Source organism: Aotus nancymaae, unplaced genomic scaffold, assembly GCF_030222135.1.
Source record: "Aotus nancymaae isolate 86718 unplaced genomic scaffold, 86718_ANA_hifiasm-v0.15.2.pri h1tg000108l, whole genome shotgun sequence".
In the NCBI taxonomy this organism is placed as follows: domain Eukaryota; kingdom Metazoa; phylum Chordata; class Mammalia; order Primates; family Aotidae; genus Aotus; species Aotus nancymaae.
In genome coordinates, this window is record NW_026988523.1 from 10426835 (window position 1) to 10454789 (window position 27955).

Consider the following 27955-nt stretch of genomic DNA (forward strand, 5'->3'; position numbering starts at 1 on the left):
TTTCACATATAATGTCTTCAAGCTTCATCATACTGTAGCACGTCAGAATTTCATTCCTTTTTAAGGCTGAAACATATTCCATTATGTGTATACCACATTTTGTTTATCCATTCATCCATCAATAGACATTTCGGTGTTTCCAGAGCAACATATTCTTAATTTAATCCCACAATTCCAGACTTACAGGTAATTTAAATTCAATTCAACTTACTGAGCATTTACTAAGGGTAACTCACTATGGGAACTACTGTGGGAAGTACAAGGGTAAATCATACATGGTGCCTGCCCTCAAGGAACTTACGATACACTGGGAAAAGAGAAGAGAAAGCAGTAGAATTTGCTAATTGCCTGCCATGTGCCAGGTGCTTTACCCAATCACTGCATGTATAGCTCCCAATGACTCTGCGAGGTAAATATTGTAATATCCACTTTATATAGGAAGAAAAATGAAGGCACTGAGACCTTAAGTAACCACCTCCAAGGCTGGGATTTAAACTTACATCTTCGATTCGGAGGCCTGTGTTAATTCCACTACACACGTTGTTCCTTATGATTCAAGACCAAATGTGACAACTCCTAGGGGAGAAGCTACAGGAAGGTACAAGAGGAAGAGAAGAGATTTCCCCTTGCCTGATGGTAAAGGCACATGACAGGGGTAGGTGTTAGAGGTCAGGAAGGTTTATGTTTGACAGAAATGGAGGGAAGAAAAAATTGCACAAGCAGAGCAAAATAAGAGAGGCAGGAAAGTTCAGTACATACTTCAGGCCCAGTGGAACTGTGGGCCATAAGGCTGAAAAGTGGTGCAGGGAAAAGTCATGGTCATAATGAAATGCTAGCTCAAAAAGTCTGAACTCCACCATCAGGCAATGGTGAGCCACTGTAGGTTTTCTGAGATAGGACATAGTCAAGAGTTATGCTTTGGGAAGATCACCATGGCAATAATGCATCACAAGGATGGAGGTGGTGAGAGTAGTTTAAACGTAGGAAAAGCAGTTAGAAGGTCACTGGTGACAGCAGATGAGGCATAAATAGAATGGAAAAGAAGATAGGGATGTGAGAGATATCTAAGAGGTGGGAATGACAGAACTTGGCAATAGTGATTTCATAATGCATTTCATAAAGCATCAAGTAGGCTGACCATACCTTCTGGTTTGGCTGGGGTATGTTTTCCTGATGTAATGACTAATGGCATCCTTTCACTCTCAAAAAGGTCCAAGTTTGGACAATAAATTATATAACCATATTAATTAGGAGCAATTAGTAAACAGAATCAAAGGTAACTCCAAGATTTTAAACCTGGATTGTAAGGAAAGTGGTAACACCTTTGGAAACACAGAAGGGAAATCAGGTTTCTGGGAAAGATGTTGAGTTTTGATCTGGACATGTTAACTTTGCTGCTGAGGTGAGGATTTATTTAAGAGTGAGCAGCACCTTGCCCACGGATTTCCCCTGTATCACATGAAGGAAGGCATCATTGACCTAAAACGAAATGCAAAAGAATGTAGTCAGATTTGCATATATGAATATTTCAACAAACATTTGTTGCTGGTTCAGTTAGTAAAATAACTAACATATTAAGATGTATCTCCAATGAACTATATACAACTAACTATGCAACACTAACTAATTATCACAAATGCAAAGGAAAACGATAACATTCAAGAATAACCCAAGCTCAGTATTTCTATCTAAATGTGTAATTCTCAGTGTTGTCAAATACATGCCAGACGGTAAAAAGTCCTAGACCTGTCCATACTCCACTGTAATAGTTCTTCGTTTTCTGGCTTTTGAAAGAATGGAGCCACTGGCAGAAGAATCAATATTTTTATGTTTAATAATTTTTGTCTTTTTATTAAAATTGCCCTGTTTCCTATGTATCTGAAATTGTAATCTATCTTGAATCTTTTTTAGGAAGTACAAGGTTACAAAACATATTTAAAGCAGCTACAGTAATCAAGGCATTGTCATATTGGTGAAAGAACAGACAAACAGATCAATGGAATAGAACAGAGAGTCCAAAAATAGATCCATACAAATATAGTCAACTGATCTTTGACAAGAGAGCAAAGCAATTCAATGGAGACAGAATAGTCTTTCAACAAATGGTGCCGGAAAAACTGGATATCCACATGCAAAAATATGAATCTAGATACAGACCTGATACTCTTCACAAAAACCACCTCAAAATGGATCATAGACCTTAAATGTAAAATGCAAAACTATAAAACTTCCAGAAGAAAATATGGGGGAAAATCTAGGTCACCTTGGTTTAGAACTGAGTTTTTAGATACAGCACCAAAAAAGCACAATCCATGAAAAAAAAATTGGTAAGTTGTCTTCTTAAAGTTAAAAACTTATGCTCTGCAAAAGGCATTGTTAAAAGAATAAGAAGACAAGCCACAGTCGGGGAGAAAAATCTCTGCAAAACACATATCTGATAAATGATTTGTATCTAAAATATACACATAATTCTTAAAACTTAACAATAAAAAGCAGGTAAAAGATCTGAACAGACACGTCACCAAAGAAGATATACAGATGGCAAATAAGCATATAAAAAGATGCCCAACAGCATATGTCACTAGGGAACTGCAAATTAAAACAATAATGAGATACCACTACATACCTGCCAGAATGGCTAAAATCCAAAACACTAACAGCAAATGCTGGTGAGGATGTGGAGCAATAGAAACTCCCATTTGCTGCTAGAGGGAATACAAAATGGTACAGTCGCTTTGGAAAACAATTTGGCAGTTTCTTGCAGAACTAAACACATCCTCACCATACGATCCAGCAGTTTCACTCCTAGGTATTTACACAAATGATCCAAAAACTTATGTCCACACAAAAGCCTGCACATAAGTGTTTATAGCTGCTTTACTGACAATTGCCAAAACTTGAAAACAACCAAGATATCCTTAAATAGGTGAATGGAAAAACAACCTGTGGTACATCCATACAATGAAATATCATCCTGGGATAAGAAGAAATAATCCATCAAGCCAAGAAAAGACATGGAGGAACCTTAAGTGCATATTTCTAAGTGAAAGAAGCCAGTGTGAAAAGGCTACATGCAGTCTGAATCCAATCATATAAATTCAGGAAAAGGCAAAACTGTAGAGAAAGTAAAAGGATCAGTGGCTGCCAGGGATTGAGGGACTGGGGGTAAGGATGACTATGTAGAGCGCAGGGGATTTTTTTAGAGCTGTGAAGCAATTAAATCTAGACAAAAAGCAATTAAATCTAGACAAAAGTGATAGTAGCATGACAAATGTGGAAGATGAATTTTGCAAAGTCTCAAACTAACATCTAGAGCTTTGCTACTAAAAGGGTGGTTCAAGAACCCCAGGCTTCTGCATCACCTAGGAGCTTATTAGAAATGCGTGATCTTGAGTCCCATCCTATCCTCATTGAAGCATAATCTGAATCTTAACAAGATTCCCAGGTGATTTGTATGCACATCAACGTTTCAGAATACAACAAGGAATGTTTGCAACTTAGTAAGAAAAAGACAGGAAGGCCAGGAATGATGATTCATACCTGTCATCCCAGCACTTCAGGAGGCCAAGTTGGGAGGATCACTTGAGCCCAGGAGTTGGAGGCCAGCCTGGGCATCACAGGGAGACCCCCATCTCTATTAAAAAACTTTTTTAAATTAGCTAGGCATGGTGGCACATGCCTGTAGTCCCAGCTACTCAGGAGGCTGAGGCAGGAAGTCACTTGAACTTAGGAGGATTGCTTGAGGCCCAGATGTAGGCTTCAGTGAACCATGATCACATCACTGCACTCCAGCCTAGGTGACAGCGCAAGACCTCATCTCAAATAAACAAGAACAAAACCCAAAGAGACAGGAAGCCAAATAGAAGACTACACAAAGAGCTTAAATTGCAATTCAAAGCACTGGAAACCTGAATGGATACCAAATATATAAAGAGATGCTTAAATGTATTAGAAATCAGGAAAATTCAAATGAAAATAGTAAAATGCCACTTTACGCCTTATCAGTTTGGCAAAAATCTGAATGTTGGACATACCAACAGGATGGCAAATAGACAAGAATTCTCACGTGCTGCCGATAGACGCACAAACTGGTCAAGTCATTCTAGAGAGTAATCGGCAGTCAAATTCAGTATGCATACATCCTATGACCCAACAATCTACGCCTGGGAAAATAACCCCACACTGACCTTTGCAGAAGTCCCTAAGGTTACACATATAAGGCTGTTTACTGCTGTACTGATTATTATGGCTTGATTAGGGAATCAAGTCAACCTCAACGTTCATCAGTAGAGAATGAATCTGTAACTGTGGTGGATGCACATCATGCACCACGATGTAGCAGTGGGAAGCAATGAACTGGATACAGGAACAGCAACACAGATGGATCTTAAAAAGACAGTGCTGAGAGAGTTTATGAAACAGAACAAGGTCTAGTGCCTAATACAATTTATGTAACTTAAAAAGAAATTAACACACAAATTAACTCTATTTGTTTTACAAGGAAATGTAAATCCAAAGATACATGTCAAACTCATCACAGACTGGCTCAGAAGGAAGGAAAAAGAGTGGGGAGAGGCAGTGGGAAATGAGGATAAAGGGAATAAGTAAATACAGACATTCATAAAATTACCGACATAAAAACTAAAGATCAGCTTTCCATGATCCAACAATGAAAATGTGCTTTGAAATGAAGATTATGATTAATCAACCCTTTCCATTTGAGATTCTCCAAAAAAAAAAAAAATACAAAAAATAAAGTAAAATAAGTACAGGAACAAATCAATCATGGCAATCTCTCTGCCATACGAAATCCCTGGTTTCAAAAACATCTATCTTTCAGAGCTCTGTGCCTTACAGAGACCTTTCCCATCTAAGCAAATTTAGACTCTTGACAAGGAGGTGGAAGAGGTCTAAGACAGATGTTTGAAACACTCATCCCACTTGTCAGTCATTTCCAGGTGACTCACAGCTGCATCACTCTCCCTGTCAGTTAGAAGTCACTTGTTCCCAGAGATGTGTCATAACCCAACAATAGAAAATACTTGAGAAAATAAATATTATTAAAGCTAGTGATATGTTTTTGCCTGGCATCCTAAGGGAATGAAGGATCTTCTGCAAATAAATGTTAACATAAAAAGAAAGCTGTCCCCTCAAATGCTCAAGCTAATTTTAATCATGTTGCATATGAATCTTTATTAGAATGTGTCACATATTTCTGTGACTTCTATAACAGAGAATACTGGGGGAAAGCATAATCTTCTTGTTCCATGACTTGAGCATTTCAAAATTTTGAACATCCATTATTTTACCTTCTGTTTTTGCGATATTCTGTCACCTCTCCATGTCCAGTTGCCACTTCTGTTGTAACTGTAGCTGCTTCTAAAAATAACCCGACTCTGTCCCTTTCTACCTGGTGGTCTCTGTCCAGGCTGGGAAAACAGACTGACTCTCAGTGGTGTTTAAGGACTGGAAGTTTAATCAAGGTAATAAGGATCTGAGTGAGAAATGGAAAAGTAAAGTGTACAGCTTTAGACCAGTCTTTTGATAGCTACTTCAGATAGCCTAGGGACACTTTCCTCCTGGATTCTGCAGGCTGTGTTACAGAGAGGAAGACTGCACAATACTGATGCCTAGATATAATAGATACACAGGCTGTTCCCAGCACCCTGGTTTTCTGCTTTCAGTTGGATGAAGCCATAATTAAATTTGTCTCTGGAGAAATGCAACCTGGCATTTGGAGCAGGATAAGAACATTGCTTTTGTTTCAGGATATGAAGCTTCTGCTGTTGGAATTTTTAACTAGTTCTTCAATCAGGAATAATCAAAGTAACTTAGAGTTTTCTAAATATATCATATTGATGTGTGCATTCATTAGAAACTGGCTCTTCCCTTGAGATCTTCCCAACTAAAAAATAAACTATGAGCAAGACTAAATCTTACTTTTTATTGACTGACATACAGTGAATGTTTGATGAATAAAATAAATCATGAATTAATGAATATATCTGAGATGAGTGGGACTGGGTTTTTTTCTAATAGTTTTTGAAGTACAGGTGGTTTTGGGTTGCATGGATAAGTTACTTAGTGGTGATTTCTGAGATTTTAGCGTACCGATCACCCAGCAGTATACCTGGTACCCAATATGTAGCCTTTTATCCATCCTCACTGCAATCTTCTGCCTCAAGACCCCAAAGTTCATTAATGTCACTCTTATGCCTTTGAGTCCTCATAGCTTAGTTCCCACTTATAAGTGAGAGCATACGATGTTTGATTTTCCATTCCTGAGTTACTTCACTTAGAATAATGACCTCCAGCTTCATCGAGTTGCTGCAAAAGGCATTTTTAAAATTTCTTTTTGTGGCTGAGAATTCCACGATGTAAATATACCACATTTTCTTTATCCACTCACTGGTTAATGGGCACTTAGGTGGGTTCTGTATCTTTGCAATTGCAAATTATGCAGCTAAAAACATGTATGTGCATGTCTTTTTCATATAATGACTTCTCGTCCTTTGTGTAGATACCCAATAGTGGGACTGCTGGATTGAACGACAGTTCTACTTTTAGTTCTTTAAGGAATCTCCATACTGTTTTCCATAGTGGTTGTACTAATTTACATTCCCACCAGCAGTGTAAAAGTGTTACCTTTTCACCACATCCACCCCAACATCTGTTGTTTTTTAACTTTTTAATTATGGCCATTCTTGCAGGAGTAACATGGTATCTCTGATTTTAATTTGCATTTCCCTGATTATTAGTGATGTTGAACATTTTTTCATATGTTTGTTGGCTGTTTGTATATCTCCTTTTGAGAAATGTCTATTCATGTCCTTCCCCCACTTTTGATGGAATTATTTGTTCCTTTGTTGCGGATTTGTTTGAGTTTCTTGTAGATTCTGGTTACTAGTCCTTTGTCAGATGCATAGTTTGCAAATATTTTCTCCCACTCTGTGGGATGTCTGTTTACTCTGGTGATTATTTATTTTGCTGTGCAGAAGCTTTCCAGTTTAATTAGGTCCCATCTATTTATTTTTCGTTTTCTGTTGCATTTGCTTTTGCTTTTGGGGTCTTAGTCATGATTTATTTGCCTAAGCCAATGTCTAGAAGAGTTTTTCTGATGTTATCTTCTAGAAGTTTTTCAGGTCTTAGATTTAAGTCTTTGATCCATCTTGAGTTGATTTTTGTATAAGATGAGAGATAGGGATCCAGTTTGTTTTTTCTACATGTGGCCTGCCAGTTTTCCCAGTATCATTTACTAAATGGGGTCTCCTTTCCCTAATTCATGTTTTTGTATGATTTGTTGAAGATCGGTTGACTGTAAGAATTGGGCTTTATTTCTAGGTTCTCTATTCTGTTCCATTGGTCTATGTGCCTAAACCAGTAGCATGCTGTTTTGGCAACTATGGCCTTGCAGTATAATTTGAAGTCGGGTAATGTGATGCCTCCAGATTAGTTCTTTTTGCTTAGTATTGCTTTGGCTATGTGGGCATTTTTTTGGTTTCATATGAATTTTAGGAATTTTTTTTCTAGGTATGTGAAGAATGATGATATTTTGATGGGAATTGCATTGAATCTGTAGATTGCTTTGGGCAGGAGGTCATTTTCATAATATTGATTGTTCCCATCCATGAGCATGGGATATGTTTCCATTTGCTTGTGTCATCTATGATTTCTTTCAACAGTGTTTTGCAATTTTCTTTGTAAAGATCTTTCACCTCCTTGGTTAAGTACATTCCTTGGGTTTTTGGAGGAGTTTTTTGTTTGTTTGTTTGTTTTGCAGCTATTATAAAAAGGACTGAATTCTTGATTTGATTCTCAGCTTAGTCACTGTTGGTGTACAGTAGTGCAACTGACTTGTGTACAATGATTTTGTATTCTGAGAATTTACTGAATTCGTTTCTCAGATCTAGGAGCTTTTTGGATGAGTCTTAAGGGTTTTCTAGGTATACAATCATATCATCAGCAAATGGCAACCATTTGGCTTCCTCTTTTCCATTTTGGATATCCTTTATTTCTTTCTCTTGCCTGACTGCACTGGCTAGGATTTCCTGTACTATGTTAAATAGAAGTACTAAAAGTGGGCATCCTTGTCTTGTGCCAGTTCTCAACAGGAATACTTTCAACTTTTCCCCATTCAGTATGATGTTGACAGTGGGTTTGTCACATATGGCTTTTATTACTTTGAGGTAAGTCCCTTCTATGCCTGTTTTATTGAGGTTTTTATCATAAAGTGATGCTGGATTTTATCAAATGCTTTTTCTGCATCTATTGAAATGATCATATAGTTTTTGTTTTTAATTCTTTTTATGTGATGTACCACATTTATTGACTTGCATACGTTAAACCATCCCTGCATCCCTGGGATGAAACCCACTTGATCATGATGTGCTATAGTTTTGATGGGCTGTTAGATTTGGTTATCTAGTATTTCATTAAGGACTTTTGCTCTATATTCACCAGGAAAATTGGTCTGTAGTTTACTTTTTTTGTTATGTCCTTTCTTGGTTTGGGTATTAGGGTGATACTGGCTTCATAGAATGACTTATGGACCATTTCCTCTTTATCTTTTGGAACGGTTTCACTGGGCTTGGTACCAATCCTTCTTTGAATGTCTGGCAGAATTCAGCTGTGAATCTATCTGGTCCTGGACTCCTTTTTTTTGTTGGCAATTTTTTTTATTACTGATTCAATCTCTCTTCTTGTTATTGGTCTGTTCATGGTTTCTGTTTCTTCCTGATTTAATCTAGGAGGACTGTATGTTTCTAGGAATTTATCCATTTCCTCTAGATTTTCTAGTTTGTACTAGTGTTCACAGTAGCCTTGAATGATCTTTTGTATTTCTGTAGTATCATTTGTAGTATCTCCAGTTTCATTTCTATTTGGGCTTATTTGGATTTTCTCTCTTCTTTCCTTGGGTAATTTTGCTAATGGTCTGCCAACTTTGTTTATCTTTTCAAAGAACCAGCTTTTGTTGCATTTATCTTTGTATTTTGTTGTTGTTGTTTCAATTTCATTTTGCTCTGCTCTGATCTTTCTTATTTCTTTTCTTCTGCTGGGTTTGGGTTTAGTTTGTTCTTGTTTCTCTTGTTCCTTGAGTGTAACACTGGGTTGTCAATTTGTCCTCTTCTTTTATGCTTTTTGATGTAGGCATTTAATGCTATGAACTTTCTTCATAGCACTTCTTTTGCTGTATCCCAGAGATTTTGATAAGTTGCATCAGTATTATTCATTTCAAAGAATTTTTAATTTCCTTCTTGATTTCATTGTTAACCAAAAAATCATTCAAGAGCAGATTATTTAATTTCCATGTATTTGTATAGTTTTGAGGGATGCTTTTGAAGTTGATTTCCAGTTTTATTCCACTGTGGTCTGAGAAGATACTTGATATGATTTTGATTTTCTTAAATTTATTGAGACTTGTTTTGTGATCTAAAATATGATTTATCTTGGAGAATATTCCATGTGCTGATGAGAAGAATGTAGAGTACTACAGTTGTTGGGTACAATGTTCTGTAAATATCTGTTAAGTCTATTTGTTCTAGGGTATCGTTTAAGTCTATTGTTTGTTGACTTTCTGTCTTGACAATCTGTCTACTGCTATGAGTGAAGTACTGAAGTCCCCCACTATTATTATATTACTATCTCATTTCTTAGGTCTAGCAGTAATTGTTCTGTAACTCTGGAAGCTCCGGTGTTAGATGCATATAAATGCAGGATTATAATAACTTACTGTTGGACTGATCCTTTCGTCATTACATAATGTCCTTCTTTGTATTTTTTTTTAACTGCTGCTGCTTTAAAGTCTGTTTTGTCTATAAGAACAGCTACTCCTGCCTGCTTTAGGTTTCCATTTGTGTGGAACCTCTTTCTCCACTCCTCTATTTTGAATTTACATGAATCCTTTTGTGTTAGGAGAGTCTCTTGAAGATAGCAAATATTTGGTTGGTGGCTCTTTATCCATTCTGCCACTCTGTATCTTTTAAGTAGAACATTTAGGCCATTTACATTTGATGTTAACATTGAGGAGGTGTTAGGTACTGTTCTACTCATCATATTAGTTGTTACCTAGATACTGTTTTTTTCATTGTGCTATTGTTTTACAGGCCCTGTGAGACTTATGCTTTAAGGAGGTTCAACCCCAGCCTACAGAAATGGGATTGTTTTTAAAAGGTAAAAACTTTTGGCTAGCAGTATGTTGTTAAGGTTAATTATATTCATCACATCACTGATCTAAGTTTATCTAAATCTTAGATCCTCTACAAATCTAATGAAATGGCGAACATTCAAGGAAACAACTGACAAGACTAAGTTTTGGCAGATGCAGAGCGACTGGAACTCTCATACACAGGGAATGCAAGATGGCACAAGCACTGTGGAAAATAGTTTGCCAACTGATTAAAAGCTAAACATGTAGTAGCAAACCAATACAAGCAAAATCCCAAAATGTTAAAACAGACAGCTCAACTTTGGGCACATTTTTATGCCAGAGCACCAGTTTCTAATCCAGAATACAGCAAAAGAAATAGAAAACCTGTGTGATACAGGCTTTGGTAGGAATGTGGTATCAGTGGCCTTGTCTTCAAAGTCATAGGATATGGAGACTGAAACAGAATTGATATTGAATAACTGAGGCATAGAGAAAGAGCTGCTGATATCGTTGAAGTTGTCTACTTTTGAAGGGGCATCAACATCTGTTATTTTTAGAATTCTGCACAGATTTATTTTAACATTATCATTCAGAAGCAGTTACAATTCAATCCTTGCCTCATATCATTCTTGCTTCATGATGTTATCTGGGCAACACTGGAGAATGAGGAGAAAAGTAAAATCAATTAAACATCTGTGCCAGGCGTGGTGGCTCAAGCCTGTAATCCCAGCACTTTGGGAGGCCGAGGCGGGTGGATCATGAGGTCAAGAGATCAAGACCATCCTGGTCAACATGGTGAAACCCCGTCTCTACTAATACAAAAAATTAGCTGGGCATGGTGGCACGTGCCTATAATCCCAGCTACTCAGGAGGCTGAGGCAGGAGAATTGCCTGAACCCAGGAGGCGGAGGTTGCAGTGAACCAAGATCGCACCATTGCACTCCAGCCTGGGTAAAAAGAGTGAAACTCCGTCTCGAAAAAAAAAAAAATCTGTGCAAATTGTTTTAAACATACATCTAGCATATAGCCCAGAAATTTCAGTCCTAAAATACATAAAATCATATGTCTACACCTGTCGTGAATGTTTATAGAAGATAAATTTATAATCACCAAAAACTGAACACAATCAAATGTCTGTATACTGACGAATGAAAAATTTTACAACTGTGGTACATCCATACAATGAAATACTACTCAGCAATAAGAAGGAATGGATTACTGACACATACAGCAACATGGTACACCTCAGAAGCATTACACAAAGAGAAAGAAACCAAACTCAAAAGGCTACATACTGTATGATTTCATTTACACGACACTCTGGAAAAGAAAAATTATGCAGGAAGACAACAGGTCAGTGACTACCAGTAGCTGTGGAGAAGGAAAAGGAGACTGATTACAAGGCACACAAGGGAACTTTTGGGGGTGACGGAAATGTTCTTATATCTTGACTGTGGTGGGGTAGCTATATGCTCTACAGGTTTGTCAAAACTCAGAGAACTGTCCATCTAAAAAGGGTGAATTTTATTATATGTAAATTATATCTCAACAAACTTAACTTTTTTTAAAAAGTCAGGCAATGTGGTACTAAACATAAAAATAAATAAATTTTTGAAGTTGAGCATCAGCCTGGCCCTTAGAAAATAGAACCTAATCAAAAGTTATGCCCTAATGCATCCCTAAGGGTTGCAATCCCAGAGAGGCAAGAGTAAAGGAAAAAGTGAAGCAAATCAATGAAAGAAGGAGAGAAACTACAGGGCACTGTGTTACTGATTTTGAATTGGTTGTAGCTTCAGGGGGACATGCAGTTGGCTGTTGTTCTCACGGGACATCTATAGAGAAGCCACTGGATAGTAGCAATGATTGTTCACAAAAAAAAAAAAAATGCTGGGTGCAGTGGCTCACGCCTGTAGTCCCAGTACTTTGGGAGGCCGAGGCGAGTCGATCACCTGAGGTCAGGAGTTTGAGACCAGCCTGGCCAACATAGTGAAACCCCATCTCTACTAAAAATACAAAATTAGCCTGGTGTGGTGGCAGGTGCCTGTAATCCCTGCTACTTGGCAGGCTGAGGCAGAAGAATCACTCGAACCCAGGAGGCAGAGGTTGCAGTGACCGAGATCACGCCACTGCACTCCAGCCTAGGCAACGAGAGCAAAATTCCATCTGAAAAAAAAAAAAAAAAGAAGCGGGAGCCATATGAAACAGTCAACAGGGAAGAGAAAAAGCAAACGATTTATCTCCTTTCATTCCTCCTGATGAAAAACTTGCTCAATGGAGTGAAATACCCATACTTCTGGACTGCATTGCCCAGCCCCTGCATACAGTTTCTGGGAAAGCCAGAGGCTTCAACAGGTCCATTTGGATCAAACCTCTGCACCAGAGCTGCAGAAGCTCCTGTATGATGAGCAGAATAGAGCCCTTGCCTCTAGGATCAGCTCCCAACCCAGGAAAGCACGAGGCAATTAACGATGTTAGGAGCTGCATCCCAGGGATAGTGGTTTGGGCTGTATGAACCATAGGATCAGCTACAGGAGTCATCACTGGAAAAGCGTGATAAGTGGCCAAGACCTGGGGCAGGAGGGGCCAGCAGATATGGAGAGTTTCACAAACTGGGTCTAGAACAATGGGTTATAATTAATAGACCTTCTAAATTAAAAGAGTAGTTTCATTTTTAAGAATATGCCACAGATACACAGAGAAAATTTCAAGCAAACAATTTCTATCCATTAACAATTTCTATCCATCTGTTCATATGATGATCTCACCTGACCTTTAAATAATAAATAAGTTCAGATCTGTGAGGTTAAATACCATGTCAAGCTGACATGTTCGGGGACCGCTCCATACAGAAAACAGACACTGCACATCTAAATAATGCCCTCCTCTGGACAGATCACAGGACCAATTCATTATCCACCCACCACAGAATGGATACAATCCTTCAGAAAATAATAAATTCTAAGTAGCATTCAAAATCTAAAGACTGTCTTATAATCCTTCCCTCTGAGATATCAATGCAAAAATGTTACAGTTGAGGGGAACTGAAAAAGCTCAACTCCATATTTTAACATGGCAATATCTTATGCTTTTAAAAAGTTACTATATTCATTAAGTGCTTTTACACGTATCATCTTATTTAATCCTCATAATCACCCTAGGAGGCAGGGTATATTGCTGCTCCTGTTACAGATGAGAAAACTAAGGCACAAAGATGTGTAATTTGCCCACAGCGTCTGAACTTTGCTGGTCTGAGCCCAGAGCCCCACACTCATACACAGTCATTCAATAGATATGTGAGTGTCTGCCAGAAGCTGGAGACATCGAGGTGCAGATAGCACATGACCCTACTTGCACAGAGTTTATGCTCTATGGGAAAGACAGGCACTGGACAAGTAATCACAAGTAAATAAAGGAGAAGCAGAGTCCTACGTAAGTTCACACCTTGTGCCTACTCAAAAATCTACGGTGCAAAGTTTGTGGTCATATTGATATCAACTACTAAGGTTAAATCTGCAAGTACACATATTCAGGAGAAAATACAAGCCAGTCAGATTCACTAGTGCTTTTTAGTTTGTATTTTCTCTATATACAGTACAGTGGTCATTTTCCAAACCTAAACAGGTCCTGATAAAAAACTTTTTCCAGTATGTTAAACACTTTACATGTTTACTAATTTGCTCATTTCATATTTTTCTTACCCAGGCTTTAAAGTTCAATGAAATTAATTATATATCCATTTAACCATCTTCATTTTCAAAAGAACAAAGAACAAAATATATAAATTCTGGTACTGCCCAGGAAAATATAAGAGTACTGGTTATTTTAACTATAACATCGTTCTTTCACACAGCTAATTCTATGATAAATAAATAAACTTCATTCTATAAAATAAAGCTTCTCAGAAGTGACTTCTTGGCTTGTTTGAGGAGAGAGTTTGACACAGTCATAAGAAGCCCAGATTCTGACATCAGATGGACCGAGACTAGATTTACTTCCTACCTATCACTGGGCAAGGCTCCTAGCCTCTAGAAGTCCTGATTCTTTCATCTGTAAAATGTAATAAAGTTGCTGAGACCTCAAAGGGTTGTTGTGAAGGTTAAAGGAGATAATGCATGTAAAGTGTTTAGCATAGTTCTTGACCCGTAGTAAGCACCTAATGTGTATGAGCTGCCATTCCTATTATTAATCCTCTAAATGGTTTGCATAGTGAAAGAAACAGAAAAAGAAGAAACGGTAAATGGATGGTGTATGAATGAGATGCTTGAAATGTCTTAGGGAGCATGGCCTAAAGAGCCACCCAATTACACCAAGGGCAGCAGAGTGAGAACAACTCTATAAATCCCACATGCTGAGCCCTCACTGGAAAGGAGAAAGGCAAATGGAAGCTGACCGGTGGTTAGTAATTACATAGTCAATTCATGTTTACAGAAGAGAGAGAACTTCAACCGGGATAATTAAAACGATAATCTACCTCTGGCTTTCATTCCTGCCTCAACAGCACCTAAAAGACCTTGAGGGAGAAGAGACAGTTCAAACTGACACTTGTTTCCACTTCCGTATACCTGATTGTCCTTAGCCCTTATCAACGGGTATTGCCTCAGGTAAAGCAAATGTCCAGTTAGAAGTCACATGATAAAAGCCGCAGGATGGACGGGGACTCAGAACTTGGGGTTTTCAAGTTTTCAAGTTTTTAAGACCTTTTCTTAAAAGTTTGAACAAAGTAGTTAAAATGTGCAGCTACTCAAACTCCAGCAGCGACGGTGTCCCAGGGAACAAGCAGCTCACATCTACACCTGCTGCCTCCAGCCCCACATCCCTGCTGTGGCTCCTGCAGCACGGTCTGAAAACTACTCATAACATCCTTCCACTTAATTTTAGAGAGGTGGAAACTGAAGTTAGAAAAGCAAGGGGACTTCCACAAAATGACACGGCTGGAGGGACGAAGCTGTGACTGGCATCCAACCAGTATTCTACTGGCGAGTTAGGTTCTCTTCACCACTGAACACCATCTTCCTGACTTACATACTAAAAAGACAAAGAAAAAAGCCATGTTTGAAAAGAATGTGTCTCCTCACAGGAAGAAACAACCATGGAAGGCTGGTTAGCCATGAAGTCTGGCACCGACAGCTTGGACTCCACTAATCTGCATTTGAACAAAACATCACCTCCATCTATGGCTGACAGGAATTACCAAGACAGTTTTTTGAACATTAAAACAAATTAAGTCAAAAAAATAATAAAGACTTCACAGTGAATGCCTAACAGATTCACATTTACAACTATATTGCATATGCATGCTTACAGTTACACTTTGGAGGAAGTATAAGCCACATTAATGAGATTGGGCGGAAAGAAAAAAGGGAGTGAATAGCCAACAAAATTAACTACAGTGACTAATGGATGAATTACCGTCTCATGATGCCAGGCATGATTTAGTGTTCTTCTCACAGAACCCCAACTTAGATCATCTGGTTGTGCTTTAAAGCATCTATATTTTAAAACCAAATGTCACACCAAGCACTTTCTTAGACTTGTATGTTGTAGAGTTCAAAGTTCATATCAACACGTGTAAATCATGTTCTAAAGTACCGTAACTTTCCCCTATTTGAGAGAGCAGGGATGCAGACAGAGCCCTCAAATTTCAGCTTCACATGGCCTTTAGGGATTCAGATTCACACTGGGCCTGAGTCTACTGCCATACAACCCAGAAGACTGGGAAAAATTCAGTGGCCCCAACTCCTGTGCAATTCCACTAGTTTGTGCTGCATTTTCACCTTATTTTATAAAAGGAGGATTTATAGCATCCAGAGATAAATTTATGCCCAACAGCTTGACACAAAGTATTTCCTGGCCTCATCTGCATCACATCCCTTAAGTACGTCTCACCTCCTCCAGCTTGAAAACCATTCCGACATATGGTTGTATGCGCCCTTGCTGGCAGTACTGAAGCAATGAAGACAGGCTCTTGGAGAAGACATGGAACTTTGTTACTTTGTATTGACCATAGTGCAGGCCCATGGCAGAGACATTCTTCAGGAGTAGAAGGTTGGCTGGCACAGAAGCAATGTTTCCTCCAGCAAATCCCACCACCACAATCCTGCCCTCCCATGCCAGGCTGAGGAGACAGAGAAGAAGAAAAAGAAATTATAAAAAAGCAACATACATTCACACCCATTAGTCTCATAAAATAGTAAGTGAAAAATGTTGGCAAGGGAAATTTAAGCCCTTGAGCACTGTTGGCAGGATTATAAAATGGTGCAACTACTACAGAAAACTGTATGAAGGTTCCTCAAAAAATTAAAAATAGGTTTAGCAATTCCACTTCTGATATATAACTAAAAGAACTGAAAGCAAGGTCTCAAAGAGATACTTGCATACCCATATTCATAGCAGCAGTATTCACAATAGCCAAGAGGTAGAAGCAACCCAGTGTCCATCAACAGATAACTGACAAGCAAAATGTGATATATACATATAATGAAATATTATTCAGGCTTAAAAAGGAAAGAAATCCCGTCACATGCGATAACATGGATGATCCTTGAGAACATTATGCTAAGTGAAATAAGCCAAACATAAAAAGACAAATACTGTATGATTCCACTTACAGGAGGTATCTAAATTAGTCAAAGTCATAGGAAAAGAAAGTGTAATGGTGGTTACCAAGGGCTTAGAAAAAGGAGGAAAGGAGAGATGTGGTTTAATGGCTATAGTTTCAGGTTTACAGGATGAAAAAGTTCTTGAGATCTGTCACACAACAATGTGCATATAATTAACACTACTGAACCATACATTTGAAAATGGTTAAGATGGAAAATTTTATGTTATTGTTTTTTACCATAATAAAAAAATAGGAGAATGAAAAGAAAAAGCAAGGTACATTAATTTTCACAGAGAAAGAAAGGGCAGAGTTTACCAGGGGTTGGGGAAGGGGAAAGAGGCAGTTAATGTTTAACAAGTACAGAGTTTTTGTTAGGGATGATTATGCAACATTATGACTGTATTTAATACCAGTGCATTGCACACTTATAAATCATTAAAATGATAAATATTAGGTTATGGCATGTTTTACCACCATTAAAAAAAAAAAAACCAACATGTATTAAATCCACAGCTGGGAACTCCTCTTGACCTTGCAAACTGGCAGGAGTGAACCATCCTTTATTACTTTGGGTTTCTCAGCAAAAATATATATATATATATACACACACACTTTAATGAGGGAAGAACCATTTGCCTCATACAAAGACTTACTTTAGGATTTAGGATTCCTTTAATGCATGTGTCTCTTCAGAGAATTTTAAATAATCTACAGAAATTCACAAGTATTCTGCAGCCCAGTATGAAAAGTCCCCTACAGTACCATTGAGCAATGAGGTACAGAAACAACTTCTGCAAACATCTTTGATATAAAATGTGTGTATATTTGTTTGGTTTTTGCTTTTTGCTTTTATTCTTTAGAAGGGAAATGAGAAGCTATTGCTAAAACACAATTATCCAGAAGGCAAGGAGGAAGGCAAGAAATGGGAGAGTTTTACCAGCTCTCTCTCCTGGCATTCCACTTGAACTACACACTCGCCTTGCTTTTTCTCTAAGCACAGCACCAGGCACGGTGCAGTGATGAACAAACATATAGACTGCCTGCCATTCAGCTCAGGGGCTAGAGAACCAACTGGATCCCTTTTGTGGGTCGGCTGCTCTCTCTGCTTCTGCTGCTCCTACTTGAAACTGAGATAAACTACAAAATTACGCTTGCCAGGATGACATGAGAAATGAAACCAATGCTATCAGAGTCTACTCCAGAATCCTTGGTTGAAAACAGAATGAGAACTGGTGTGATACAACACTCCTACTAAATCTCCAGTTATATTTTTTAGATAAAACAAGTCAAGGAAGTATCTACACTGCTGGCTGCTTTAGAAAGCAGTAAGATCAGAAGAGCCTGTACGCTGGTCCACAGTGAAATGGGAAAAGGGGAATTGCCACCCCAGTAATTCTAATATCTGAACAATACCCTCTGCAAGAATTGCCCACAGACATGGATATAAAGTAGTTAGTGGGAGCTGGCATAGCTGAATTTAACACATGCATAATTTCTAAAGCATTTGGCATTGCCAACTAGAGAGTCTGCAGTCATTTTTTGGATATTTTCCAGTTGGGTATTTTGTTTTTGCTATATATAAGCATTTCCTGATTTTCTCTGCTTCTATTCCTTTTCACCCACCCACTCAGCTGTTCTCGTTGATGCTGATGCCTACAGGAGAAGTGAACAGCAAAGATGAGAGAGAAGCAAGGCCAGAAGGAAGGCAGAGATCAGGAAAGGTTTCAGCTCGAGCTCACTCTCGGCAGACCACCCCACACACCTGCGGAGAGCCTCCAGGAAGACGTCTCCTCCCACCATGTCGATGGCCACATTCACCCCGCCCTCGCCCACCAGGTTCCTCACTGCATCCTTCAGGCTGCCCTGATTGTAGTTCACACTGGACTGCGCACCCCTCTGCAGCACCAGCTTGCACTTCTCGTCACTTCCAGCAGCAGCTATTACCTGCATCAAGAACATAAGGTATCTGATTACCCAGAATGTGTCCCAAGAAAGGGGCACCCCACCTACCCCAACTCCAGCCAAACAGTGCTACTCAAGGAAATCACTGTGACTTTGCTGCCCTGGCGTTGGCCTTGAGCCCACACATCAAGTCCAACACACAGACCATCCTACTGGCCCCTCCATGCCCTACTGGCCATGAGGTCCACATTTCTAGAAATCCTGGAACCCTAATGGGGTAACTAGAAGGTGGTTTGAGAGACACTCAGAAAGTCTTCTCAGATACAAATGAAAACCACCATTTATTGAGGCACCTACTATGAATTAAGTAGTAAGGATACAAGATGGATGCTTTAGAGCTAAGAAAGCAAGATACAGCAGAGTGATGGGGGAAATACAGAGGGGTCCAGAAATGTAAACAAAAGGCACCCAATCTAGATCTAGAGGGTAAGGAATGACTTCCCAGAGGGTAAAACATGATTCAATAGAAAAATCTTGAGGTTAGAGAGACCTTAGTCCAAATCCTGGCTTTGCCACTCACTAGTTATGTTACCCTAGGCAAATTACTTAGTAAGAACTAATCCATTTTGTTACTATTTGCCAGTTACTACTCTGAATGTTTTACATATATGAATAACTCATTTAATTATAATAGCCCAATGAAATATACAGTATCATTATCCTGGTTTTGTAGATGAAGAAACTGAGGCAAAAGAAGTTAAGTAACTTGTTACCCAAGGAAGGTGACAAAAAATGGGAGACAGGCCGGATGCGGTGGCTCACACCTATAATGCCAGCACTTTAGGAGTCAAGAGATCGAGACCATCCTGATCAACATGGTGAAACCCCGTCTCTACTAAAAATACAAAAATTAGCTGGGCATGGTGGCACACGACTGTAGTCCCAGCTACTCGGGAGGCTGAGGCAGGAGAATTACTTGAACCCAGGAGGTGGAGGTTGTGGTGAACTGAGATCGCGCCATTGCACTCCAGCCTGGGTAACAAGAGCGAAATTCTGTCTCAGACAAAAAAAAAATGGGAGACAGAGCTGGAGCCCAAACCCAGGTAATTCACCTCCAGAGTCCATGTATTTAACCTCCATTCTGTTTGCTGGCTTCTCAAGGTTTCAGTTACCTCATCAGTAAAGTAAGACATTTTAAAAACTATCTCCAGGCACAAGCTCAAGAGAAAAAAAAGAAAAATAATTAAATGGTACACTGTAGATAAAGCACTTGGAAAACAAAGTGTTAGGTAAATTGAAGCCATTGTTACACATATGCAATCATTTATTCTATTTGAACCTCATAAGAACATTATCAAGGAAGTATAATTACTACCATTCTGCAGGGACACAGACTCAGAGAGGTTGAGCAATCAACCAGGGTCGTCCAGGTAGCAGGTGTTAGAACTATTCAAGCCCACTGCTGCGTTACTCCAAAGCCCATGCTTTTCCACTCCATCAGCCTAGGAGAAAACCATACCTAAGGCCAGACACAGATGGCATAGATGGTGGTGGGCCATACTGTGGGGAAGTCTAGGGTTTGGAAGTCTTCAGAAAAGCTGCGAACACTCAAGTATTGCCTAGACGTGCCTCATGATGGGGCAGCACCCACCAACCCAAGCACTTTAGTCTCAAGGTGAATTTGCAATGGAATACTCCAAGAACACTGGTGCCCTTGAAAGATTCCAAACTGACTCATAGCTATTTGAAACTGAATGCTTCCCTCAAATGCTCCCTGGTGGAACCCTGAAATAGCTGCAGTTCACTGAGGGCTATTAGCACACAGTGACACAGTGGGCAGACACTGCTCTAGGGTCAGGCACCCGAATTGAATCCCAAGATTCTCACTGGGTCTCCATGAGACCTGCAGTGAACCATTTTCTCTCTTGGTGCCTCGCTTTCTTGATTTGTGAAATAGGGATAATAAACACTTACACTACCCATTTCCCGGGGGCTTTTCAGGATCAAGGGTAAGATAATTGCTGTGGAGGCACTTTGGAAGCAATATGAAATGCTGTAGACTCAAGGTGTAATCAAAATGACCTGTTCCACATAGGTGGCATGGTAACATTTATATTTTTGTTTGCTTTTGTTTAAAACCATTATTGCTGTTAAAGAAAATACAGCATAGATTAATTTTAACATATTAATTAAAGTGAGCTTTTCTCTCTACTATTTATAACAATTTATAACTATTTAAAACAATTTGTATAATTTTATCTTCCTAGAAATGTTAAATAACCAATAGCTCTAGACAATAAAGCCAATTACAGTTTCTTCCCCAAACAGGAGCTAAAAGCTCATCCTTTTAACGTGAAATGTGTTGATATCACTTGAGGAGCTTCCTGATATCTATGATTACTTTCAGAACTCACATGTCCTTCCCAAATGGAACTTAATATGAGAAAGGAGAGATGTCCCCTAAAGGAGTTCCAGACCAATCCAGTTATCTCCAAACCTATATATACCTAGCTGCCTTCTGGATATCCAACTGCATGCTCCACAGGAACCTCACATTCAACACGGCCAAAACCCAACTCACTCTTCCTGCCCGTGTTCTCAGTCTCAATAGATGGCAACTCCACGAGTTAACTTAGTTTGCTCCTTCCCACTCAATGTCTAATAATAACAGGATTCTTTTTAAAGTGATTCTAACTGACATGCCCTGCCCTCTAATAGGCATTGCACGTGTAATCTCAATATTCCCACAACAACTTCACGGAGAAAGCATTCGTTTACAAGGGAGAAAACTGACGATATTAAGCTGGAGGCGGAGCTGGAATTTGAACCTATGTCAGGGTAACTTTAAAGGCCTTGTTCTTTTGACTAGAGCAGGATGCTCTCCAGGTACCAAATTATCTATTTTTTTCCATGTCAGTATCTCTCAATGCATTGCTTCCATTGTTGGTTCAGGTATCCCATCCTAATCCTGGCTTGGATTGCTCCAAGAGCCTGTCCTATTGCTTCCAGACTATGCTTGACCTTTCCCCTATCCCTCATCCCCATGGCTACCGGATTGAACTTTTCCAAATGCAAAAATATCATGTCACTTCCCTACTTTAAATCCTCAAATGCTCCCAATAGCTTCCAATAAATGTTCAAATTCTTCAGCCCAAGCAAGGCCCCTCATGACCTTATCTCTGCCCTCCTCTCTAGAGTCACCTCCCACCATTTCAACCCAGGTCCTTGGCTCCAGAGATGCTATTTGCAATTCTCTGAATGTACCATGCTAGTTCCTACTTCTCTGTCTTCTAATAAGCCCTCCCACCACTAAAAAAGGCCTTCACTTCCCTTCTTCCTCTATTCAATTGCCACCCATTCTTTAAGTCAGTTTAAATGTCCACCTTCTCCAAGAAGTCCCCCTTTTCCAACACTCACAGCTTCAGAAAGATGCTTCTGAAGAGACCTAAGTCTTTTTCCATTATTCATTCATTCATTCATTTAAGAAATAGTGAAATAGTTCTTGAGGGCCTACTGTGTTCTAGGCACCATGCTAGGTGCAGGACTACAGGGATGAACCAAAGAGACACTGTCACTGCCTTTATGGGGACTACAGTCCAGTAAGAGGGAGACAATAACCCAATAATGACACAAGTAACCACACCCTGAGCTCTGTATTATGAAAGAGAAGTAGAGGGTGCTATAAAATTATATGTACAGAGGAGGGAGAGGGGACTCACCTAGACTGAGGGACAGAGAATACTTCTCTGAAAAAGTGATGTTTGAGTTTAAATCTGAACGACGGCTCTGAGCATTAGAGGTAGAGAAAATAGCATGTGCAGAAGGCATGAAGTGAGTCAGACCTTGCCAGGGCCTAGTAACTGGAAGGAGGAGTGATTTGCTTCTAGGCCCCCTCCCTAGTCTGTAAGAAAATAGATGGCAAGACCCTGCTCTGGGTTACTTTATATCCCCAGTGCCTTGCACATGATTTTTAACCAATGAATGAATATGTTGTTGGAATAAATATATGTATGTTTGAAAACTGGAGTTAGGATTTTTTTTTAATGGAGACTCTAACATACAAATACCTTGGCCTGAAGAACATTTGTTGCCACATCTATCACTGCAAGGCCTGTGGCTCCAGCCGCTGCTGTCACTAAAACAACTTCTCTGTGCCAAAGAAAGACGAATGTTACTTCAGAAACCTTCAAAAGTCAACCAGTAATATGATTTCACAAACATTTTCAACATTTTAAAGCAAGAATGTTAGAGATCATTTCACTCAAACCTTCATATACATCTGTTCTCCACCCTGTAGGTTTATGGATGTGACTTCTAGATTCATGCTAATTTGGTTCAGATTTGAAGACTTCCCAGGAAAAAGATGCCTAAATCTCTCTAGGTAGCCTATCCCTCATATCAGTGGCAACCCTTTCTTTGAGCTACCATTCCAATTTATTCTCCAGAAATTCTATTTTAAAATCCTTCTCTTATTAGATACTGCCCAATGTTAGAAGGTGATGATCATGTAATGGCCACTGCTCAACCAAACCCACCTCTCTGAAGCAATTCTGAGTCAGCTCTCTGAAAACATCAAGAAGCAATATGTATGCTCCAGGTAAAGAGTCAAACGTCAGCACCTTTTCTTCTGAAATATCCTACCTAACATACTCAACAAGGCCTCACAGGAACAAATACCACGGGCCTCTATTAAAGTCAGGGTAAAATGGGTTTGAATAAACCAACTCTCTACACTTTCATGCTTTTTTATGAGATGATCTCCAGAGTGGTCACGTTTAAGAGAGGTATTTCTCCAAATTCACACTGGCCAAGTTCATGGTCTATCATTTCCTCTCAGACAGAAGGATGTCCTCACAGTCACAAAACCCCAGTCTCAAGTGGCTACCTCCCTTTGGCCTTTCCTCGGCCAAAGGAAGGGAAGGGAAGGGAAGAGGTGGTGCACGGCCTTGCTGGACACTTCTGATATCAAGAGAAGGGTATTTTCTAGCCTGGTGTCATCTACACGGTCCTTACCCAGGCTGTGTATGGGCCCGATGCTCAAGAGCAAAAATCGCAGTACCATAGGATATAGGGAGGACAGCAGCTTCTTGTAAGGAGACCTTTTCTGGGATCTGCCACAGGTTCTATAAAAGAGATAACAGTGACTTGTGGATTAAGCATATGTACCTAGTCATAAAGGCTGCTCAGTAAATATTAGGATTTGTTTCAGTGACTGATTTGCAAAGGGAAACACTTGCCCATAACCAAGCCCAGTGGAAGTCAAGACTAAGCAAGCTGTGGCAGAGTTCAGAACTCGAAGGCATCAGACTTCAAAACCCCAAGGCTGGCATCTGGCTCAGGAAGGAGCCAACAGGTAGAAAATGGAACACAGATCACTCTACTATGATGGATGAATGGTATGATGTGTCAGTTTTCCCTTAATAAAGATGGCAGAGGGCGGTGGGGCAGGGGGTGGGGAGAACAACTGTGAACTGTTCATCGCCAGGGGGCACCATTCACACCATGCACAACCATACTAGACTACCCTGGCTGGCTCCATTCCCAGGGTGTGTCTTTCATAAGCTTTGTGTGGGGAGAAGCCCATTACATCCAGCTCAATGCCCAAAACCAGTTTTTCTACTAAAACTACCCAGTCCAAATGAACAGCCAGCTCAGGGACTCAGAAAGCAAAATGCTGTTCTTCATTAAAACACTCAACACAAACAAAGCTCTGTGCAAAGTGTTGTCATGTTAATGAAGAGGAGTTTAACATTTAAAAAAATGAAGTGCTTAACTGAGAAACAAGACATGACCAAATAAATACAAAGAAAAAGAAGGAGAGGGGAAGACTGGAATGAGGGATAGGTGGAAATTAAAGAAAACAAAGGAGAAAAAAATTTCCAAGCATTAATCTTGAGCGGTACGGATACCTTCTGATCAGTGATGCATTCTTCAGCCATACAATTAAAGTTTCTCATGCCAATAACTCTATCTCCCTAAAGGAAAAATACCATTAAGGATATGTGCAAATACATGACCTTGCATTCCCTTTTCCTGAATTAATCAAAATAGAAAAAAAAAAATGCACATCTCTGACTCCATAAGACACAGACTGGTCTTAATTATCTATTCAGAGTTAATGTTTAGTAAATAAAATAATGATTGTCTCGGTACCACCACCAGGTTGCCAAGCCAATTTGAGTGAGAACATTTGAGATGATGAGACAGAGTAAGGGAAAGGTTGATTTGAATTAGAAGCCCAGTCTTCATTTCACAAGAGGCTCAAATTCTCTGTCCTCTTGGTTAACGACCGAGGTGTTGCCTTTTATTCATAATAAAAAGTTTAAGGCAGCCAGGCACTTCCAGTGACTTATTTTACCCAATTCAGAATTGGTTTCTTGCCTTTCTATTTAGGTTTCCCTTTGGTGTCTGCAGGCAAAAACCAGTAGAAGCAAGACCCTTTGGCTACAAATAAAGTTAGCACATTTTTCATAGCTACATATATATTGATTCCCTAGACTTCAACTAATTTACCTCTTTAACTGTGCTGACATCTGTGCCTGTCTCCAATACTGTCCCAGAAAACTCCAATCCTAAAAACATATTGTTTAAAGATTAGGTTATCTGTAAAGTACAACACCATGGAGATGAGAAAACAGACTGACAGGCCAATCCATCAGCTTTTGGAGCTGAGAGAGTTTAGGTGCCCCTCCTCCTCTCCATATGCACGTAGAGAGGTAAGGGTGTTATACAAACATAAGATTTCATGATCACAACCCGGGAAGCTATAGCAGTCCCAGTCTTCCCATGACACAAATGAAAAGTTCAAGAATGTGCAAAAGCACAGAGAATCACAGGTACCAGGTACTTCTGACCCTAATCACTGGGACCTTACCTCCTGTAGCACCCAATGATGACGATCATCATATTTATCTGTTTTCAAGTCTCTTCTGCTGACTACAGGGCCCTCAAGGACATTGAATTGTGTTTATTCAGACAGTATTTGGCTCAACTGGATGAACTGGTGCTTTCTGCCCTTTCCTCTTTCACTTCTGAAATTTCTGAATTAATGATCATGGTTCCTACTTCAGCTGCCCGGGGAATAACTCAATTGAGTATGACATCTTCCCCTGCAACCAGCATTTCAGCAAATGCAAACAGAAGGAAACGGTTCCAACTGTTGAGACACAACCAAACACCCTGAGACCAAAACACGGTAAGTATTTTACAATCACTATATCTTTAATAATATATATCTGTATAAAATATGCATGTGCTATATATTTACTAAGCTATACTTATAGCCCTTTAAATAAATTTCAACAACAAAAATCAGTCACTTGGTCACATGTCTGGATCTAGAAGTAGATTAGGAACAAAAATCAGAGAGTGGGCTGCCAAGAAACCCACAATCTTTTCTTCTCTCTGATCTTTTGGTATTAGGTTTTATTGGGAATGTGTGAGTGAGGCTGCAAGTTTTAGCTTCAAACCAATGTCTGTGATCCTTCGGTGAAGAAACAAAATTGGGGCAACATCAAGCAAGGAAAAGGAATGACTAGGACCAATGATAATTTTAGTGAACAGAATTTTGGTGAAAATTCATTTGTTCATTTATTCGTAGAGTATTTATTGAGCAACTACTAAGAGCCACGTACAATGCTAAGCTGGGGGATATAATGTTGAGCAAGACAGGCGTAGAATCTGCCCTCATGAGGCTCACAATCTAGTGACCCTAATTCACAGTCAGACGGACACATCCAACTGAACCATCACTGATGGCAGGCAAACACCAACAGAGCACTGCCTGAGATCAAGGGTATGGTTCTGAAAACCCTGTATCTTCTTTTTCTCAAGCAGTCTCTTGGTCTCCCCATACTTACCCGGTGTGAAGGGAAGATGGGGCTTTTCCTGATATTGACCACGGCAGACCAAAATATCAGCAAAGTTAACGCCACAGAAATGGACATCAACTCTGACCTGCAAAGGAAATAGAGCAGCAAAGCAGAACACTACACATCCATGGAGACAACGTTCATTCAATTATACCAAAATAGTTACTGAATGACAACGATATGCCAGGTACTGAAGTAAGAGCTGGGATACACTCATGAGGCAAAATGGGCAAGGTTTGTGCCTTCATGAAGCTAAAGTATAGCAGAGAAAACAGACATCAACCAGATAATAATGAAGACACATTTATTAAAACTCCAATACAATACACGGGGCACACATGTGTTCTCAAGCCACTCCACCTAGATTTAAGGATGATTCGAGGATGAATGTCGTTCAGCATGTGAATCCAGGAAGCAGATAGGCTGCCATCATGTGCTCATCCAAATAATCTATGTTAGCTCACAGGCTCCATGCCAGTGACACTTCAGGGCTATGGCCACCTTTCTCCCTCTCCCTGGGGGTCTCCAGCACTGAGGCCCACTGCCTGTTTGACGCTGTCTGAGGTTCTCATCTCCACACCAGATGGCACAGTGTTACCAGAGAGGTCAACAGGCAGGGCCAAAGTGACGTCCACATTTCAGTAGAACAGCTGCCCACATCCCTAAACGAATCCAATCCCAAATCTCTGCAGTACACCAGAGGCATATGTTCACATGGAAAAACGGGGGTTACCGGGCTGGTTTGGGGGAGGCAGAGGCCAAATAATTGGATTCCGGCACTTAACGGAACGAAGCAAAGGATGAAGTCCATGTACCTGTGTTAAACCAGTAACTTGCACAACAAAGTCGTGTGCAAATCAGAATTCTGTTTCTAGGGCAACAGCTCTGAGCATTGAGAAAGAGGCCTATAGGCGTGTTTTGGGGAAACAATCTTCCTTTGGCACTTTGGACCTTGGAAAGGGATTCAACCTCCTAGCCTAGGACGAAGTTACCCTCCAGTCTCTCGGTCGCCCTCTCGTTTGGGAACTGGGAACTTGATTCAAGAAGGAAGCCTGAGGGGAGTGTGTGGTAGCGGGGAGAAGGGGAGGGTAGAAGGGGATAAGCCAGCCCCCTACCTCGTGAGGCCCGACGGGGCGGGGGGCCACGTCTTCAATGGTCAGGGGCTTCTTCAACTCTGCGCAAATTGCGGCGCGGTAGTGCCGGCCGCAGCCCTGCCAGGCTCTCCTGCAACACAGAACGAGGGCCGCGTCACTGGGGCAGCCCCGCCAGGGCACCCCGGGACTGCTTGCGGGACTCAGGGAGGAGTCGGAGTTGCACCTGCAGAGCCACGCCCGAGGAAGGCACTGCCTGCAGAGAATCGCCGCCATGCCGAGGACCGGGCCGAGCCAGGGGCGAGGGGGCGTGGCCAGAGCGCGGCCGGAAGGGCCGGACAGC

At 40.2% G+C, this 27955-nt stretch overlaps 2 protein-coding genes across 2 annotated transcripts in view; both read right to left on the bottom strand.

The window, feature by feature from the left end:
- SEC16B (SEC16 homolog B, endoplasmic reticulum export factor) overlaps window positions 1-10395 on the bottom strand; it is an 84815-nt gene extending 74420 nt beyond the window's left edge. Inside the window, exon 1 of the mRNA XM_064370539.1 lies at window positions 5310-10395. The gene's annotated coding sequence lies outside the window, so the exon portion shown is untranslated. The remainder of the gene's footprint in view (window positions 1-5309) is intronic.
- Window positions 24-27955, bottom strand: LOC105711753 (quinone oxidoreductase-like protein 2). Its single transcript, XM_012444625.2, has 10 exons — window positions 27839-27955; window positions 27637-27745; window positions 26510-26606; window positions 25164-25222; window positions 24560-24625; window positions 23664-23773; window positions 22718-22799; window positions 18511-18692; window positions 16034-16262; window positions 24-1479 (listed from the first exon to the last, which is right to left on the bottom strand). Exons 1-10 carry the CDS (start codon window positions 27886-27888, stop codon window positions 1411-1413), a joined length of 1053 nt encoding a protein of 350 aa, XP_012300048.2. The 5' UTR covers window positions 27889-27955; the 3' UTR covers window positions 24-1410.

Coding starts and splice junctions, on each gene's coding strand:
- LOC105711753 (XM_012444625.2), bottom strand. CDS start 27,888: ATGGCGGCGATTCTCTGCAGGCAGTGCCTTCCTCGGGCGTGGCTCTGC. Junction 27,746..27,838: donor CCTCGGGCGTGGCTCTGCAG/GTGCAACTCCGA, acceptor TCTGTGTTGCAG/GAGAGCCTGGCAGGGCTGCG. Junction 16,263..18,510: donor TTCCTGGAGGCTCTCCGCAG/GTGTGTGGGGTG, acceptor CTGTCTCCTCAG/CCTGGCATGGGAGGGCAGGA.